The sequence below is a fragment of the Phoca vitulina genome, unplaced genomic scaffold (assembly GCF_004348235.1).
Source record: "Phoca vitulina isolate PV1807 unplaced genomic scaffold, GSC_HSeal_1.0 scaffold5, whole genome shotgun sequence".
Lineage (NCBI taxonomy): Eukaryota > Metazoa > Chordata > Mammalia > Carnivora > Phocidae > Phoca > Phoca vitulina.
In genome coordinates this window covers 65,229,557-65,248,745 of record NW_022589708.1, presented here as the reverse complement: position 1 = coordinate 65,248,745, position 19,189 = coordinate 65,229,557, and the positions used below count along the sequence as shown (strand labels likewise).

The 19,189-nt window shown below is 36.6% G+C and overlaps 1 protein-coding gene across 2 annotated transcripts in view; it reads right to left on the bottom strand.

Annotated features, from left to right (window-relative positions):
- CCDC169 (coiled-coil domain containing 169) overlaps positions 1-19,189 on the bottom strand; it is a 48,288-nt gene that overhangs the window by 25,002 nt on the left and 4,097 nt on the right. For both annotated transcript variants that reach the window (XM_032403185.1, XM_032403186.1), the window contains 2 exons: positions 10,764-10,874; positions 10,631-10,671 (listed from right to left, as the gene is read on the bottom strand). In XM_032403185.1, the coding sequence (XP_032259076.1) occupies positions 10,631-10,671; positions 10,764-10,874 (152 nt within the window). The remainder of the gene's footprint in view (positions 1-10,630; positions 10,672-10,763; positions 10,875-19,189) is intronic.

Here is a 19,189-nt window from a genome sequence, read left to right as displayed (position 1 = left end):
TAGGGCAGTGAAAATACTCCGTATTATACTACAAGGATGGATATATGTCATTGTACATTTTCCAAACCCACAGAATGTACAACACCAAGAGTAAACCCTAAGGTAAACTATGGACTTTGGGCGATTATGATGAGTCAATGTAGGTTCATTCCAGTAATGTTGATAATGGGGAGGCTATGCATGTATAGGGGTAGGGAGTATGTGAGAAATCTCTGCACCTTCCTTCCAATTTTGTTAAGAATTTAAAACTGCTCTAAAAAAAAAAGGTATTAAGAAGCACTGAAGTTACTGTAGTATAATTTTAAAGGATTTCTGATGTTTATAATAATGTTTTAATGGATAACTACAAATACCTTGCTTTTAATGATCCAGGGTATTTAATGACTAACACAGTTTTTACAAAATCCAGAATGTATTCTCGTTTTCTCCCCAGGACAATTTTTTATATTAATTAATTAATTAATACCTTTTTTAAGAGCAGTTTTAGGTTCTTAACAAAATGGTTTTATCAAAGGCACATATTCTCTCATCGCATCACTTATAATTCATTAGAAGACCCAAACTTAATGTTCTTCATCTTTCCAAGGAGCTTGTTTTAGCTGATTATATAATTAATGGTCAAATACTAGAAAACTATACCTGAAAAGACATACTAAAGCCATAGCTAAATTGAAGATTCCACTGGAAATTAACCAAAAAGAAATTACATACACAAAAATTAATTCTTCTCTTATCATAGAGGAGCTGTTTTGTTTTGTTTCGGATACTAATCAGTACTTAATATTTCACCTATGCTCGTGCCTTAATTTGCTTGGAAAAGGTCACTTCCAACGGTACATTGAAACAACAGGGTAAGAATAAGAAATTTCAGGACACTTTTACATACCTGAAAGCAAATATACTTAGTTGGTTTTTTTTTTCCTTAAGGCCCTTTCTTCTATCCTAAGTAAAAATGAAGCTCTATTAGCCAACTTTTTAAGCAATGGTAATTGCTATACTATACTAAAGAACATATAAAAACTACAAGTAAAAAAATCACTCTACTGAATGCTTACAAGAGAAAAATATGAGAATACAATTAATCACAGCTCCAAGATATGCCGTACTTTTCAATGAAGGCAATTGCCATGAATGATGCAGCCTTCTGCATGCTTAAATACCAAGTGCCCCCTTGTGGACAACATTGTTATTAGATTTATATATAAAATCTGTGTTACTTGTTTTGTGATTTGAGGCTACACACCTGTCTCCAAACTGACACATGATCTTTGGGGAGAACACAAATCTGGTGATATCTGGGACAGACATCAGGAAGCAGTCTCAGATGGATTCTACAGATCTACCACTAGCCAGATGGCTAGTGGGAATTCCTTTTCTTGCTTTGTTTATACCACATTCTTGAGAATCCAAGATCCCTTCAGTAGCCCTTTCACTATGTGGCTGATATATCACTTTATTTTTCTTTTTAAGGATTTTATTTATTCATTTGACAGAGAGATAGAGAGAGAGCACAAGTAGGCAGAGTGGCAGGCAGAGGGAGAGGGAGAAGCAGGCTCTCCGCTGAGCGGGGAGCCGGACGCGGGGCTCGATCCCAGGACCCCAGGATCATGACCTGAGCCGAAGGCAGCTGCTTAACCGACTGAGCCACCCAGGCGCCCCTGATATATCATTTTAAACACAAATATATTTAGGGATGTCAATAGTGCTTTAGGCTCACTACTATTAACGCCTGGTTATTACGTTCTAAAATATATATTTATGACTTTTAAAACAAAATTTCTAAGAACGTTCTGAAGGTGGAAATAACCAGAATGAACCCACTGGGAGCATGACTGGATGCTGCAGTGAAGTAATAGTTCCCTGGAAGGTCCAAACTGGGCTGGATGTTTGTCCAGGACCCCATGAAGCAGCATAACTAAAAGAAGAATCTGACTCACAATATAGGGAATCACATTTGGGAAAATGGTATGGGGCATCAGGATGAACAAAAGAGTAGGGCGATGATTAAGGACATCGGAAGTCAGCATGTAGAACATAAATGGACCAAAATAGAGAATGATATGAGAGGAGAGTCTTGTTTCTTTAAAGGCTCAAGTGCATGATGAAGACACTAGTCTGGCTGTTTGAAAGAATTTGTAAGACTTAAAACCATCTCTTCCTTCATGCTTTTCCTGCTAAGCAGGGCAAGGAGAGAGATTTTATGGTTTGTCCTAAGGAAAGTTGAAACATACTTCAGAAGGGAAACTAGGTAAATATCCAAAAGTTAATATTTCAAGAAGTAAACTGACCAAAGGATCAACTTGCAAAGAGGACAATTCACCTAGGATTCTAAATTTACCAATTTATCAAAAACTTGCTTTTAAGAGAGTCTTCCATGCATGTGAACTTATAACCGAAACATATTCTTTTTCTGAATATATTTTTCAATGATGATATTAAATGCTAAGCCATTTTCATAAGTTTTAGTTCTTAACAAATTGAACATTCTTTAAAATGCTAGGGTTAGGGGCGCCTGGGTGGCTCAGTCGTTAAGCGTCTGCCTTCGGCTCAGGTCATGATCCCAGGGTCCTGGGATCAAGCCCCGCATTGGGCTCCCTGCTCGGAGGGAAGCCTGCTTCTCCCTCTCCCACTCCCCCTGCTTGTGTTCCCTCTCTTGCTGTGTCTCTCTCTCTCAAATAAATAAATAAAAATCTTTAAAAAAAAAAAATTAAAAAAAAATGCTAGGGTTATAATCATAAGAATGTATTCATAGATTTAGATTTCAGCAAATTAATTTCCTATAACTTGATTTTCTACAAATTGATCAAGAGTCTTCCAGATAACATTTAATGTGAAACTCAACATTTTCCTAAATAATGTTTCTCTGTTTCCATACTTTCTCCTTCATGTCTTCCATCACCAGATAGCCTTGTTGGCTTTGGGAGCAGGATCTTCTGTGCTATCTCCATCTGACTGACAGAGTGTGTGTTCTGGAGAGGTTTCCCTGAAGGGACCACGATGTCTGGGTATAATGAGAAACAAGGGAATGCACTGATTGGAAAAAGAGCAGAGAGAAATAGAAGTGCTATGGTCCGAACGTCTGTGTCCTCCCCAAATTCATACGTTGAAATCCTAATGCCTCAAATGATGGTATTTGGGAGATGCTCAGGTCATGAGGGTAGAGGCCTCATGAATAGGATTAATGCTCTTGTAAAAAAGACTCTACAGAGGTCCTTAGCCCCTCCCACCAAGTGAGGACACAACAAGAAGGAGCCATCTCTGAACCAAAAATCAAGCTGTTACCAAACACCGTATCTGCTGGTACCGTGATCCTGGACTTCCAGACTCCATAACTGTGAGAAGTATATTTCTGTTGTTTGTAAACCACCTAGTCTGTGGTATTTTTTTATAGCAGCCAAAACAGACTTTAAGGTAAGGGGTCATCAGTTTTATGATTCCTAATGAATCAAGGAACAGGACTTCCACCATGAAATAGAGTTGACCACAGGGATACGGTAGAACTTTTTGATGAAGGTTTTATAGTAACTTTTCACAAGAGAGGCTATCTTTCTCTGAGGGATCTAGATCCCCTAAATCTGTTATTGTTGTTGCTATTTTATATATAATAGTGCTTTGCAACAGAACCTATTGAGATGTCACTAAAAAATACAAATGCCCAGGCCTTATCCCAGACCTACCAAATAAGGATCTCCAGGGGTAAGCCCAAGAATGTGCATTTTTAATAAATTATTCACATGATTCTTACACAGTTTGAAAATTAAAGGACCACAACTCTACATATTGACCAGCAACTAGGGATATGGCAGTGCTGGACAGTAAAGGAAAATAGGGAAGTAGAGAAGCCAATCATTGTTCCTGTTTGCAGCACAGTGTCATAGGTACTAAGCTTGAGTGGGCCTAAATAAATTAATCAAAGAGAGAAGACATCAATTACCAGTATGCTAATAGTGACAGTAAAGCACTGAAAGATTACTCAAAACATTGCTGGGGAACCACCTATGGGGCTGTGTACCAGGAGCCATAAAGTTCTGATAAAGAGTTTAGCTGAATCCTCAGCTTCGTATTCTAACTGGAGATTAAAGAAGTCTAGAGTCCCATGTCAGAACCTGAAAAATAGCTACTGCTCATCAGAGACAACACAGCCTCATTATCCTTAACTTTTAGTCATCTGGAATGCTTAAAACAGATTCTAATCTTCCAGTGAATGGCTATAGATCTTTGCTCAATACACCAGGAAATTCTTGGAGGTAGGCACTAGGTTCTTCTGGTGGATGTAAATAGAAGGGGTTAGAAAATGTCCACCCAGCAATCCCAAGAAAAGTAAAAGTTCAGTGCTTTTTGTTATATCCCTGGAGAGGCCCCTGCTTTCTGGAAAGGTACTAAAAAGCCACAGAATTCTACTATACTTTTAAGAGGTACCAGAAGATTCACAACTTATATAACAGCACAGCTGAATAAGTGAAAACATATTGCACAACTTACCCTTGTCCTTATTTCCTTGAAATGGGCTAAGGTTAATTTCACAACAGACTTGTTCTAATGAAACTTAGAGCTCCCTCTAAAGTTCCCATTATCAAGGAAAGGGAAGGAGTGAACTAACACTTTATCAAGGGAAGTGCTTACTGTGTTAGGCACTATGCTATTTGCTTTAGACATCTCCAATAATCTTCATGACAAACTTGCAAGAGAGCTTAATTAACTTCATTTTACATATGAGGAAATTAAGCCTCAGAGAGATGAAATAATTTCCTTAGTGCTCCATAGTTTGAATTTGAACCAGGACAGTCTAATTCTAAAAAGCCAAGTTTCTGGGTAAAGTGGGTTACACCCACTCCATTGTCTCACTCCTTCTTTTCCCACTACACCACATTTTCTTTTCTTTTTTTTTTTTTTTAAAGATTTTATTTATTTATTTGACAGAGAGAGACACAGCAAGAGAGGGAACATAAGCAGGGGGAGTGGGAGAGGGAGAAGCAGGCTCCCCGCAGAGCAGGGAGCCCGATGTGGGACTTGATCCCAGGACCCTGGGATCATGACCTGAGCCAAAGGCAGTCGCTTAACCAACTGAGCCACCCAGGCGCCCCCCACATTTTCTTTCAATAGCCTACCTTCTAATTTGCTTCTAACCTGCTTACCTTCTTCCCCTTTGAATCAATAATGTGCTGGAACTTCGGACCATGTGCTTTATCCTACCCTGCACCTGAAATTTCTTGAAGAACATTCTTCTGCTGAACCTTCATTAAACCCTTCTTCTCCCTTGGCTTCTGTGATATCACTCTTTTCCAGTTCTCCCCTCTCCCTTTCTCAATAATTTTGTTCTCCGTTATCTTCACTGAATCGCCTCCTCAGCTAACTAAGTGTTCGTATTCCCTAGGGTTCCATCCTTAATCCTTCTTTTCAGACTTTGTATTTCTTTCTGAATAATCTCATACTTTCATGACTGCAGGTGACACTGATGACTCCATGATCTCTCTATTCAGAGAGACAACTTTCCATAGTCTAAAACCCTGTCCAGGTGCTTGCTGATCACTATCATCTGTATAATACACACAAAACTAAACTCATTTCCTAACACTCCGCCTGCTTCTGATTCCTACAGTGCTAGTCACTGTAATCATTGTTCAAGGGAGAGTCCTTAATCTTCCTCCAATCCTCTCCCAGTCTCACCTGAGCATCCATGTACTCATAAAATCCGCATTCCTAAATATCTCTTCAATCTGTCACATTGCCTCCATCCCCATATACTACTGCCCAAGCTGAACAACTCACCTTCCCTTACCTGGACTGTTACAAACGTGTCCTATCTGGTTTCCCTGCCTCAAATCTCACCCACCCTGGGGAAGCCTTTCTCCATGGGGGGGAGGGAAGGCTTTTAAACTGTATATTAAATACTTCAAAAGCTTCCCACCACATATAAAAATGTTCACGTGCATACAAAATCCTTTGTTATCGAGGCTCTGCTTATATTTCCAGTCTTATCTCCCATCACCTCTTTTATTTATTACAGACCTACAGAACTAACTGCAGACCCGAGGTGTCTTTTGATTGATCCAGAGGGATTTTATCATTATTTGAAAATGTGCAAATCCCATGATATAAATATTTCACTCTATGTGCACTACAGCAGTGGTTCTCAAACTCTGGTGTATATCTGAATTATCTGGAAAGTTAATAAAGAACTCAGAAGTGGCAAGCTGGTTGAAGGACAGGGCTGGACTTTGTATTTTTATGAAGTTCCCTACGTGATTCTGTTACCTACCAAAGTTTAAGGACCACTGCCTTAAAGCTAGGGCCAGCAAACTATAGCCTGAAGACCAAATCCAGCCACAGGCTGTTTTTGTAAGCCAAGATTTGTTAGAATAAAACCCTACCTATTCATTTAGGTATTGTCTATGGCTCCTTTCACACTATAATGGCAGCATCAAATAGTTGCAGCAGAGATCAAATGGCCTGCAAAGTTGAAAGTATTAACTATCTAGCCCTCTACAGAAAAATTAGCCAATTCTGGAGGAACACTTTGTATCAGGAGACATGTATAAGTATGTTCCCTGTGGCAATGTTTGTCACAGTGGGATTTTGAAAAATCCTCAATATACATAAATAGGGGAATAAATAAATTAAGATATGTGTTATTATACTATATATGTATAGTAGAATACTACGTAGCAAATAAAATTTACCAGATCTTTATGCATTAACATGGACAAATAAAAAAAGGATGATGTGTACAATATATTTTTACATGCATTTTCAGACACAATATCTGGAAAAGGTATTTAAAAATAAATTAGAATGGTATATACCAAATCCATGATCATACTTGCCTATAAAGGGAAAGAGACACAAAGGGAATGAAAGGGTCCTCAACTCTATAGATTGTTTTCATTAAAACATTTGAAATCAAAAAGTGACAAAAATTAAAGATTTGCTAATACTAGAATATACTGTTTGCCATATTATCCTCTGTAGGTTTTATTTTATTCAAAATTAAAACCACAAATAACCTAAAATATTCAACTATAGGGAAAAGGAATTGAACATTAATAATCCAATGCAATGAAATGTAACGTAGCTCTTAAAAATATACATGAATAAAATATAACATAAGAAATTATTGGTTTAATTGTCCATGATTAGTACAGGACACAAAATTGTCCACGAAATAGGGTTAATATTATATATATATTTTAAAAGTGTCATCCTTATTTATTCCTTTTTGGGATTCATTTATTTATTGGGTTGTAATTTTTAATCAATATACATGCATGCAGAACTTTAAAAAAAGAGGTCAATAGTAGATATATTTGACTTAATATTTATCTTTGTCTTTTATTTTCCAAATAGTATTAAATGAATACATATTACTTTAAAATGAAATGGTACTTAGGGTGCCTGGGTGGCTCAGTCATCTAAGCATCTGACTTTGGCTCAGGTCATGATCTCACGGTCCTGGGATGGAGCCCCCAGTTGAGAGTCAGGCTACCTGCTCAGTGGGGAGTCTGTTTCTCCCTCTCCCTCTGCCTCTCTCACCCCCAATCCCGACCCCCTTGTGCGAGCTCTCTCTCTCAAATAAATAAAATCTTTAAAAAAAAAAAAAAGAAATGGTACTCATTGAAAGTGACCTTGTGTGGCAAATAGAGCTAATTGCATAACAGATACTCATTCTACCCTTCTTCCTACTACTATGCTCAGTAAAACACTAAATTTCCCCGCCTTTCTTGCAATACAGGAGGCCATATGATGCAGTTTTAACCAATGAGATGTAAGGGAAGGCTGTGTGCAGCAAGCTGGAAAATGCTTTGAAACAAAACAAACTTGACTGGCCTCCACTTTGCCGTTTTCCCTTCACCTACTTCTTTCTATTGAAAGAGAAGGTGAAGCAGGTGAGAACGTGAAGCAGCCATCTTGTGAGCATGGCAAACAAAAGCTATTCATTAAAGGACGGCAGAGTGGAAAGTCAAGTCAGGAGCCTGGAGGAGCTACTTCGCCAACCCGGACTGCATCCCTCTAACACTTCCTGTTACGTGAGAAAACAGAACCAAACACCTTACTTGTTTAAGGCTTTCTCTTACATGCAGCCAAATGTAACCCTTTACTGAAACATCTTGCTAAAATTAAATATTAATAAATTATACTGCTGAAAGGCACTTTAAAGATTATCTCATCTATAGTACCTGAGGATGAGAAAAATAATCTTCAAAAAGGTTGAAGGCTTGAAGCCAGTCTCTATCAGAAATTTACTCACTTAAGTGAATCCTTGTTCTAAAATATTAAAATCAAGTCCACTTTAATGATCCAGTTTGTAAGTTACTTTTTTAATATTTATTTCTTTTTCAAATGGTAACATTTTTTAAAAATTACATATATATTGGTCAAAAATTGGTATTCATCCCTGTTTTTGCCCATAAGCAAACTTGAAATTTGAAGTTACTCAAAATTAGTATTCAAACTGACATCAATTTCTTAAATATGTCTGTATAGGTTACTCTTAAAGACCAAACAATCTACAACAAGGATAAAGAATCAGTAAATTTACAAATAGTGTTTGAATTCATATCCTATCCCCCCAAAACAATTTAAACCCTTTTCTCTAAATATCAACCTAATAGAAAATGTCTGCATTTCATTAAGAGTATGTGTCTGAATTTCATAAATATTGTTTTTATATAAAGAATAAGACTTAGTATACTATCTTTTTCCTTGAATAAAAGACTTCATCATTAGATACAGGATTCTTGGATCCCAGTGCTTTTTGCTCAGTAATTGGCTACTTCCACCACCAGCTCCTTGGCTGGTTTCCTAACACCTGCTGTTCATACAAACTCCTCCCGGATTCCACTGTATAAGAAAACCCAAATACTCATGCATGCCTATGCCTACAGAATAGAGAGAACCAGTTCCTTAAACACCTGAACTTTCATTATCTTTCTTTTCTGCTTGGTACATGGCCCCACTCTTGGTTTTTCTAACATTTCTTTAGTCCTTTACTGAAGAGAAATATAATTCTCTGCCTCCAGATCTAAACCTCTTAGAGAACCACATTTTTTTTTTCAAGAATAACACAAACTCATCAAAGGAAAGAAATTTTTTGTCAACATGAGTATGTTACAGAGTCTGAGGTAGCAATTAGAAAACAAATCAACTGCTTCTTACATATGCTGTAAATCATCATAGCAGGTCCCACCAGCACTTGCTGCTATTCTCCATAAGGCTGGTGATACCCAATTTCTTGAGCTAGCACTGGGGATGAGTTATCAGGAAACTGGGAGTCAGAATATTTTATGTTCTGTAGCTAGTATTCTATATTTTATATTCTATAGGTAGAATTAAAATCCTATCCACAATTAATAAAGACAAGGCTTAAAATAGCCCTTGCGGCAATTTCTAAATACCACAAGATGGGGATATGACTCCATGATTTTTCCTGACTTTCCAAGACAGAGAAATAAAGGTATTTCTGGGTTGAAAATAACAGAGGTGTAAAAATTAGGTTATTTCTCCCCTGATTTATTATTTTTAAAAATACGATATTTTTCTGTATTTTTCACTAAAGATCTGCAGTTATTCAAAGAGCAATCTCTATAATGCTCTGGTCCTCAGGACCTCTGTGAATATAGCAGTCAGTTAAGTGCTCTACATAAAGCTATTAAAAAACATGTTATTTCTGATAAGAAGTATAGAATGGCTGTTGGCATAGTACGATCTAGTCAAACGGGCATATATTTTTTTAGAGAAAGAGAATCGACCTCCACATTTCCAGACTGTGTGATTCTGAGCAAATCACTTAATTGTTTTAAGCTTAGTGTCACATGTATTAAAGGAAATAATTTTAAATTTTATCTCATTGGGTTGTGTGGTCCTGCCAATTTAGCAGCGTATTGTATTTTCATTTTCATATAAAGTACCCTCGATTTTTTATGATTTCCATGTTTTTCTGAATATTCTTGAAATAAAAATTCAGCATGAATTCTAAAGAAAAGGCTATTTCCAAGAGTGCTCGAGACCCACATAAGTCATGCTTTAAGTCTTCTCTACATTTTAAAAAATAAACATTTAAACGAATGAGAAACAAATGTGCTTTATAAAGTATAAAACATATAAATTCAAGTAATTTATCAGGAGGAAAGGCTGTCACTAGGGCAACCCAAAGAAAAAGTAGGTCAATCAGTGTAATAAGGTTTCTTTCATGTTATAGAGTAATTTTATGGGTTCTCTGTTGGATTTTATACATTGTGTGTGTGAATGTGAATGTATGTATGTATATATCTACATGTGTATATGTATATTCCAGAGGAACTAGAATGGAAATGTTTTTAGATAGGTATGAAATATATTTGTGTTTAATAGGTTCTTTTAGGTCACAGGAAGTAGATACACTCAGGTTCTACCTGGACTATTGAGATTCTTTTCTTCCATTTTGTTTGTACCTGCAACCCTGCCCAGCTTTATAAGGTGGAGATTAAGTTGAAGGATCTGCTATAGGATTCCTTACTTCCTAGAAACAGTTCCACTGAACGAAATATTTTGGAACTTGCCACAGTCTTCAAACTTTTTTTGGAACCTGTCTAAAAAAAAAGGACATAATTTCTTTCCTTCAATTATTCTTTTTGTTTAACCAGCTTTTACTCACCACTGGCATTTGTTCATAGACACAGATAGAAGACAATCTATCTACAACAAAACAAATATGAAAATATTAACAATTAATATTTTATCATTTTTAACTCAACTTATAAAACATATATATATAGTTGCTTTTGTACCTGAAGGATTTCCACGGATTTTTTCCATTTTCTCTTCTAGAGAAACAACTTGCTTTTCTAGTTGATCATTCAGTTCAAGTTGTGTCTCATAACGAATTTTCCATTCACCACCTGATTGGAAAAGTGGGGAAAATCAAGATCATCTTGTCAGCTCTCATTTATTTACATTAATCAGCTCATTTAAATCTCCTTTAAAACAACATTAATCAGCTCAATCTTACTGTACTTGACTTTGTTAGCAATGTAGATGAACAAGAGTGAACTAATTTTTAAGTATGCATTTCTCTGTTAGATAGGATCTTTCAGATTGCAGACAGTAGATTCACAGTCAGATTACCACAGCCAGACCTCACTAGAATTATTGTGATTCCTGGTCTCCTTATCTCCTTTGTCCTTTAGTTCCTCACCTATCCTTATAAGGAATTCTATTAGAGGGACTATCGGAATATGTTTCTTTCCTTGGAACTTGAAATATCCATACCTAACAGCCTAAATAGTTCTAGCTTCCATCCAGCGTCATGTCCATTTTTTTTCCTTTACAAACAAATTCTTAAGTACGTTTAACAATTACCACTTACATCTTTGCTATGTATAAAGTACAAAATGTTTCACATATATTAACTAATTAATCCTCATTTGAAGAAACTTTGTCACCTGTTTTACAGATGAGGAAACCATGGCTCAGATATGTCAAATGACATTCTCAAAATGAAAAAGCCAATAAATGGAGCAACTGGGGTTTGAACCTGGTTTTATCTGACTTCAAAGTGTATCCTCTTAACCGTTATGCTAATACATGCAGCTGCCTATTCAGGCATCTTCTCTTATCCTTAAGCAGGTTTCTTTCACCAAGCCCCTTTGGTTATTAAGGCCAAAACATCTGTCTTATTGCTATAGGAGGAGAGGAGAATACAGCCTAGAATTAAAACATCTTTGGTCAGCTTCAAGGCCCAAAGCTAATTTTTTTTAATCTTGAAAGTCACACTTTATAGAGAGAAAAAAGACGGCTTGCTTCTAAACTTTAAATGCTCTTTACATATATGAGACAATTTCTGCTCCATCATAGTTGACGGAGGAATCTAAGTAGGAAGAGTATTAGCACATACCACTGGTGTCAACCTCCTCAACCCAGCCACATATTTCCCTTAGCCTCCTCATCTCTAGTAAATATAGTGTTCCAAAAACAGGAGCAGGAACACCCTCCCAAACTGAAGTTGAAAGTCATTAATCCAAATGCTTCAGGAAAAAGAAGGAAAGAGAAGCCTGAGAGACTGAACATTTATCCAAAAGATACCACTGAGTCCAAATAGATGGAATTATCTGTATAACTGGCTAGCTAGTCTCTTTGTAACTGGACCCCTTACCCCACTATGGGAATAGGGGCTTCAGAGCAAAATCAGAAGTTACCAGAAAATTAAGAATGTAATTTATTTTTAGTACATCCGACTATAGTCTAGAAATGTTTGCCTCCACTTTAAAATACTATTGATCTAGAGATCCTCAAATAAAGTAAGCCTAGTATTATACTATCATTTATTAATGTTAATAAGTGCAAGGCCCTGGTGGTAATGATGTCAATATTCGCGTTCCCCAATGTGATGAACTGATCTCAAATGTACACACTCAAATGTGTGACTCCTTCAGTATACACAGATGGCTCCGGATTAGAGGGGACAAAAGACAAAGAGAAAGCATATGGACTGCTGAATTATAGGAGAAAATTTTAAAATAGCAGTGTCTATAAAAAATAGGAAAAAATAGACTTATGCTGCTGTGGGATCACATTGTGACTTTCATGGGCCCTTGTGGCACTTTTGCCTTTATGGGCCTCTTCCTCTGTAAAAAAATTAAAAATTAAAATTAAATTAAAAATTTAATTAAAAAAATTAAAATTAAATTAAAAATTAAAATTAAATTAAAATTTTAATTAAAAAATTAAAAATTCTACTTTACTACCAGGTTGGTATAAAGACAAGTATAGTCCAGACTGGATAATATTCATTTTTTCTTCCGAATTTAAAATAAAATATCTCATTGGCCTCTAAAAGTATCACACAAATCACATCAACTTCCTACTTATCAAGTATTTCCTTTTTCTAAAAAAGGACCACACCGATTATTTCTTTCTCTACCACATCTTGTTCTGTGATAACCCAAAATACCCAAAATATTAACGTTTATCATTTTTGCATAATTCTTTATCCATCTTTAAAATACAATAATGTTTAAATTATATTTTCAATTGGGAATAAGAGTGGCAGTTAAAAGTAGCAAGTTTTTTGGGCGCCTGGGTGGCTCAGTCGTTAAGCGTCTGCCTTCGGCTCAGGTCATGATCCCAGGGTCCTGGGATCGAGCCCCACATCGGGCTCCCTGCTCTGCGGGAAGCCTGCTTCTCCCTCTCCCACTCTCCCTGCTTGTGTTCCTGCTCTCGCTGTGTCTCTCTGTCAAATAAATAAATAAAATCTTTAAAAAAAAAAAAAAAAAAAGTAGCAAGTTTTTTTAATAGGCTTGTTACTAAGGGAAGGTAAGAGACATCTGAAACACCCAAATAAGAGATGTGGTGCTATCTTTGAGACAGCCACAATATACTCGACACCAAAAAAGATGATCCCTGACCTCTAGCACAATAGCAGCCAACCTATAAAGGCCAACAATAAACTTACAATAAACCATATTTAAAATAGAGATTATGAGGATAAAAGTCTAACAGAAACGTTTGTGTCTCTTGGTGGAAAAAATATCCTGAGCAATACTTCCATGAACCATTGCTCCTTCAGTAATTCTAAAAACAAACAAGAACCAAGCACCAATTTTTTTAAAAGATTTATTTATTTTGGGAGAGAGAGAGAGTGCATGCACAATTGGGGGTTCGGTGAGGGGAGGGGCAGAGGGAGAGAGAATCTCAGAGCAGACTCCCCACTGAGCACGGAGCCCCATGTCAGCTGGATCTCTCAACCCTGAGGTAATGACCTGAGCCAAAATCAAGAGTATGAAGCTTAACTGACTGAGCCACCCATACACCTGAAACAAGCACCAATTTTTAAAGAAAAATCAAATTACTTTGCATTATCAAAGAGGGATCTTGGCTAGGATCAGTGCAACAAAAAGCAAAATCAAACCAAAATTTGAAACATTGTAGAAATTTGATTCATGGCCAATTTTATGAATTGACCTTGGAAGAGGAAGTTCATAAAGTAACAGAAAATTAAATTATGGGGTGCGGGGGTGGCTCAGTCGGTTAAGGATCTGCCTTCAGCTCAGGTCATGATCCCAGGGTCCTGGGATGAAGCCCCGTGTTGTCCGGCTGCCCGCTCAACACAGGAGTCTGCTTCTCCCCTCTCCCGCTGCCCCTCCCCCCACTCGTGTGCTTGCTCTCTAATAATTAAATAAAATCTTTAAAAAAATTAAATTAGGTAGAGCCCTATCTTTTAGATATGGATTTTTTCTTTCTTTCTTTTCTTTGTTTTTGGTCTAAGAGAGATAGCAGTGTTAACAAAAACAAACAAAGCCCCACTAAGCAACAATGCCAAATAATACATTTTTAAGTGTTAAAAAGAACACAGTTGAATTGGTTGAAACTTGACTCTACATAGACTTTAATAATTCAGTCATGTTTAATTGTGCTGGTCACTGTATTTATAATGATAAAAGTGATGAAGTTACATTAATTTGCATAGACTTTGTAAAATAAGAAAATGTTAACAAGGAAAGGAAAAAGCCTAATATGTGGCACTGTGCTGGGCACTAGGGATACAAAAATTAAGATAGACACAGTCCCTACAGTCAATCAGCAGTAGGACATGTGGTGGTGGGGGGAGACATATGGCCAGAACATTTGAAAAAACTTGGTTAAGTAGATGCTATGGAACACACAAAAGGACATCCAATCTGGAAGGTGGCAGAAGACACTGAGAGATAGGGAGGTCAAGATTGAAGAGGCTCAGGAAATGCTCTTGGGGGAAATGACATTTGTTCCAAGCCAGAGGAGGTAAGAAAGGATATTGAAGCAGCAAGAACAGCATGAACACAAATACCAACATGTCAACAAAGGGGAGGATACAATGGTGCAGAGTATCTCCTGTGGTAAAGATGCCCCCAACCAAATTTTCAGATTTCATGAGGAAAAATATCCCCAAAGTAGGACTAATGAGTTTGAGTCATATCTCTACCACTTACTAGCTTATTTATGTGATCTTGAGGAAGTTACCTTTCCTGTGCCTCAATTTCTCATCTCTAAAATAAGGAAAATTGAAGTTCCTATATTATAGGATATTGGGAGGATTCATTAAAATATGTAAAATTGCAGGGCACACAGAAAATGCTATAAAATTACTGCAAAATTGTTCTCTAAAAGGGTAGCACTATATTGTTAGAAGTAATGTATAAAGTTACAATTTCACTTAAAAAAATCTTTACTTCTTCAATAGCAACAAACTCTATGTGTTTCAATTCAATTCAAGTTTCTTGGAAGAAAGAACAAATTGGATATTTTCCATCCTCATAAATTGTCTCTGTTCTACTCATATGTATCTACTGGGAACTTTGTTTTTTCTAATTGAATTGCAGAGGCTATAGATGTAGTGAAAATATGGACCTCTTGTCCATCATGTTGGCTACTAATATATTTCCCATATTGCTGTTTGACTTCTCATAGTGTTTTTTTGTTTTTTTTTTTTAGTTAAAGGGAAGGTATTTGTCAAACCTAAACATATTTACCTCAGTGATTTATTATTCTTAAACTAAAAAAGGCCTTTTTTTACCCATAAAAAGATATATATTCATCAATATTTTCTTGTAATTAAAAAAAATGTTAAACCCTATAATGCATCTGGAAGGTTTTAGAATTAAGTATAGAGTGAAGATCTAAAGGGATTTTTTTCTAAATGTTATACCAATTTTCCAAACAGAACTTACTGAATAATTCATCCCTTTTCCTTTAGCTCCTTTAACAGTCTATGTGATGACACAAATTCCAATAAAACATTATTGGTAATTGGCTCTTTGGTTCCAATTCTCTGCCCAGAAGCCTCTTCTCAAACTTGGGCAGGCAGGCCAAAGTTCTTATTTCTTGGTGGTGGGAAAAGGTCCAGATAGTAATTAGAAAGTTGTTGGTGGACTGACCCCCCAAAATTCCTGTGTTGAAGCCCTAACCCCCATGTGACTTTATTTGGACATAGGGCCTATGAGGAAGTGCTAAATGTTAGAGGAGGTCAAAATGGGTGGGGCCCTAACCTGATAGGGCTGGCACCCTTATAAGAGGAAGAGATACCAGCATTTGCTGCCTCTCCCATGTAAGAAAACAATGAGAAGGTGGCCATCTGCAAGGTAGGAAGTGGGCCCTCACTAGGATCCAAATTGGCTAGGACCTTGATCTTAGATTTCCCAGCCTCTAGAACTCTGAGAAAATAAATTTCTATTGTTTAAGTCACCCAGTTTATGGTATATTGTTACAGCAGCCAGAGCATACTAAAACAAGGATCATTTGGTACTTTCCTATTTCAATGTATGGTTCAGGTTTTGTTTGTAATAATCTATTTCCCACAAGTCTCATAAATGAAAATAGTTTTCTCCTGTTTTTCATAGGTAATTGGAAGATAATTGAAAAGATGGAGTTTTTAAAAATTAACAATAACCTGATCCTGAATTTCACAGCATTATAATATGGTTTTAATAAACCAGAATCTGTTTCTATTCTATCTGCTATGGGCTGAGTTGTGTCCCCTCCCTTCCTCCTCCCAAGTTCATATGCTGAAGTCCTAACACCTAGGACTCAGATGTGACTCTATTTAGAGACAGGACCTTTAAAAGAGGTAATTAAGGGAAAAAAATACTACTAATAAAAAATAAATAAAAGAGGTAATTAAGGTAAAATGAGATCGTATGGGTAGCCATAATCCAATATGACTGGTCTTATAAGAAGAGATTAGGATACAAACAGGTACAGAGGGAAGACCATGTGAAGACATGGGAATGATGGCCATCTACAAACCAAGGAGAGAGGACTCAGAAGAAACCAACCTTGCCAACATCTTGATCTTGGACTCAGCAAGGCATGTGCTAAGGCTGCAAACTCCCAATTTCATTTTATTCCAGGGTTTCTTTCTAGTGTAAAATCTCTTATGTTGAAAAAGGTGAGAATTCTGGTTAAACTGTTATTACTGCCTTATAGTCATAGTCTTCTGCTATCCTTCATATAGGTTCTGAATATCTCTTATCAAGGATATTGTCATATGTTTTATAGTTTGGGCTGAAACTGGGAGCACAGTCATTTAAAAACCCTATTTTTGAACTGGTTTTTGCTGGTGTTTTCTTTTTTTTTTTTTCCTTAAATAGGCATTTATTCCATTACTACATCTAACCATTTCCTAATTCTTTATTAATATAGTTTTTCAATTGATCTCTGGAAAATTCTGGATATCAAATTATAAAAGCTAAAAATTATAATTTTATCTCTTCCTATCTAAAACTTACAACTCTTACGTCTGTTTCAAATTTTATTGCTTGACTGAAACTTTCAAAAATATTAAATTTTAATGGTGGCAGCTGGAATCTCTGGTTTTGTTGTTGTTGTTGTTGTTTTCCCCAGGAATAGGAATGCCTCTAATGTTTCATCATTAAGTATTAGGCCAGTTTAAGATAAATAGAAGTGTTCTTCTGTTAAAAAAAAAAAAAGGAACATAAATTGAATTTTATCAAAACATTTTTTAGCATTTACTGAGATGAGTTAGAAAACTATTTGATCTGTTAATATATTAGTCAATAGCCAAGGGGCTTGTGGATAGAAACCAGCCTATAAATGAAGATTCAAAAGAGCTCAAAGGAGAGGTCCCGGATGGAGATGTAAATTTTTGTGTTGTCAGTATACAACTGGGATTTAGTAGCCTATGATCAGAGGAGATCACCTAAGTAGTGGGTGCATGAGTTCAAGAGAGAATTCATGCCTGTGCTGGGCAAATCCAGCCCATTTCTAACCCTAGATGAGCAAATGTCCCAGAGCCTCAGTAAATCAAGTTTCTCTTCTCTAGATGAAAAAATACTGAGAGGTAAACAAGCACAAGAGGTAGAACAAATAGAGGCTAAGAGTGTGAGCTTTGATGCCAGAATGCCTAGATTCAAATGCAGGTCACTCACCACTTCTGTAGCCTTGAGAGAGATATTTAAGTCTCAGCCTTTCATCTATAAAATGGGGTAATAATATCTTTCTCAAAGTTTCAGTTTTTAAAATACACTTAAAGCTCTACACAAATACTGATTCTTCTCATTTTTTTAAAAAGTGACCTGAACATCCTTTCCTGTTCTTTGTCTTGTCACTGAGCTTTAAGATGAACTTCAAATTTAATCAAAACATAAACCACCTTTGTGCTCACTTCAGCAGCACATACACTAAAATATAAACCACTTTTTCTGCATATAGTTTCCTATGAACCCTAAAGGGCTTCAAGAGGCCACTAGGGGAATGTGAAGTCCTTTGAAGTTGTATTTGCCATTTAGCCTAAAAATTAACACAGTTACAAGCCAGATAGACTAAACAAATCTCTGTCACTCTCTGACGAATAAATAGTCTCTCTGTCGAATAAATAAATAAAATCTTTACAAATCTTTAAAAAAAAAAAAAGAGTAGAAATAGAAACCACTCTTGAAGAGTTCTGCTGTACATAGAGCAGTGAAAGACGACAGTAAAAGAGGAAATGTGGGGCCAAAGGGGCTTTGTCATTTGTTTTTTCAACAAAATAAATTCAGCCCATTTGTATGCTGTTGGGAATGATCCAATGGAGAAGGGAAACAGTGCAAAAGAGAGGACAAATGCTGGAGTGATGTCCTTGGTAGATAGAGTAGTTAGGATCTATCATATAAGTGGAGGAGTCACCTTAGATAAGAACATGCAGAAGAACAGGAGGGAAGGGAGAGGATGTGCAAAGATGCAGGCAGGTGGGTAGCTTTCTTGGTAGAAACGTGGAAATCTGATAGCTTCTCTTTTCTCTTTGAAAGTAAGCTCATTAGCTGTTAATGAGATGGGGAGAAGGGTGATGGAGATTTGGGGACAGTGGTAAGTATGAAAGAATCATCTAAACAAATGTACCCAGAGTTGCCACTTGTGCACATATTTCTTTTATAATATGAAAAAGTAATAAATTGGGCGCCGGGGTGGCTCAGTCGGTTAAGCGTCTACCTTCAGCTCAGATCATGATCCCAGGGCCCTGGGGTCAAGTCCCACATCGGGCTCCCTGCTCAGCAGGAAGTCTGCTTCTCCCTCTCCCTCTGCCTGCCGCTCCCCCTGCTTGTGCTCTCTCTCTCAAATAAATAAATAAAATCTTAAAAAAAGTAATAAATTTATTTTAGAACACCTTTAATATTGCCCTATTGGCTTCAGGATCAATACAAACCAATTAGCATATCAAAGACTATTCTTCATTTGTCTTCTTCAT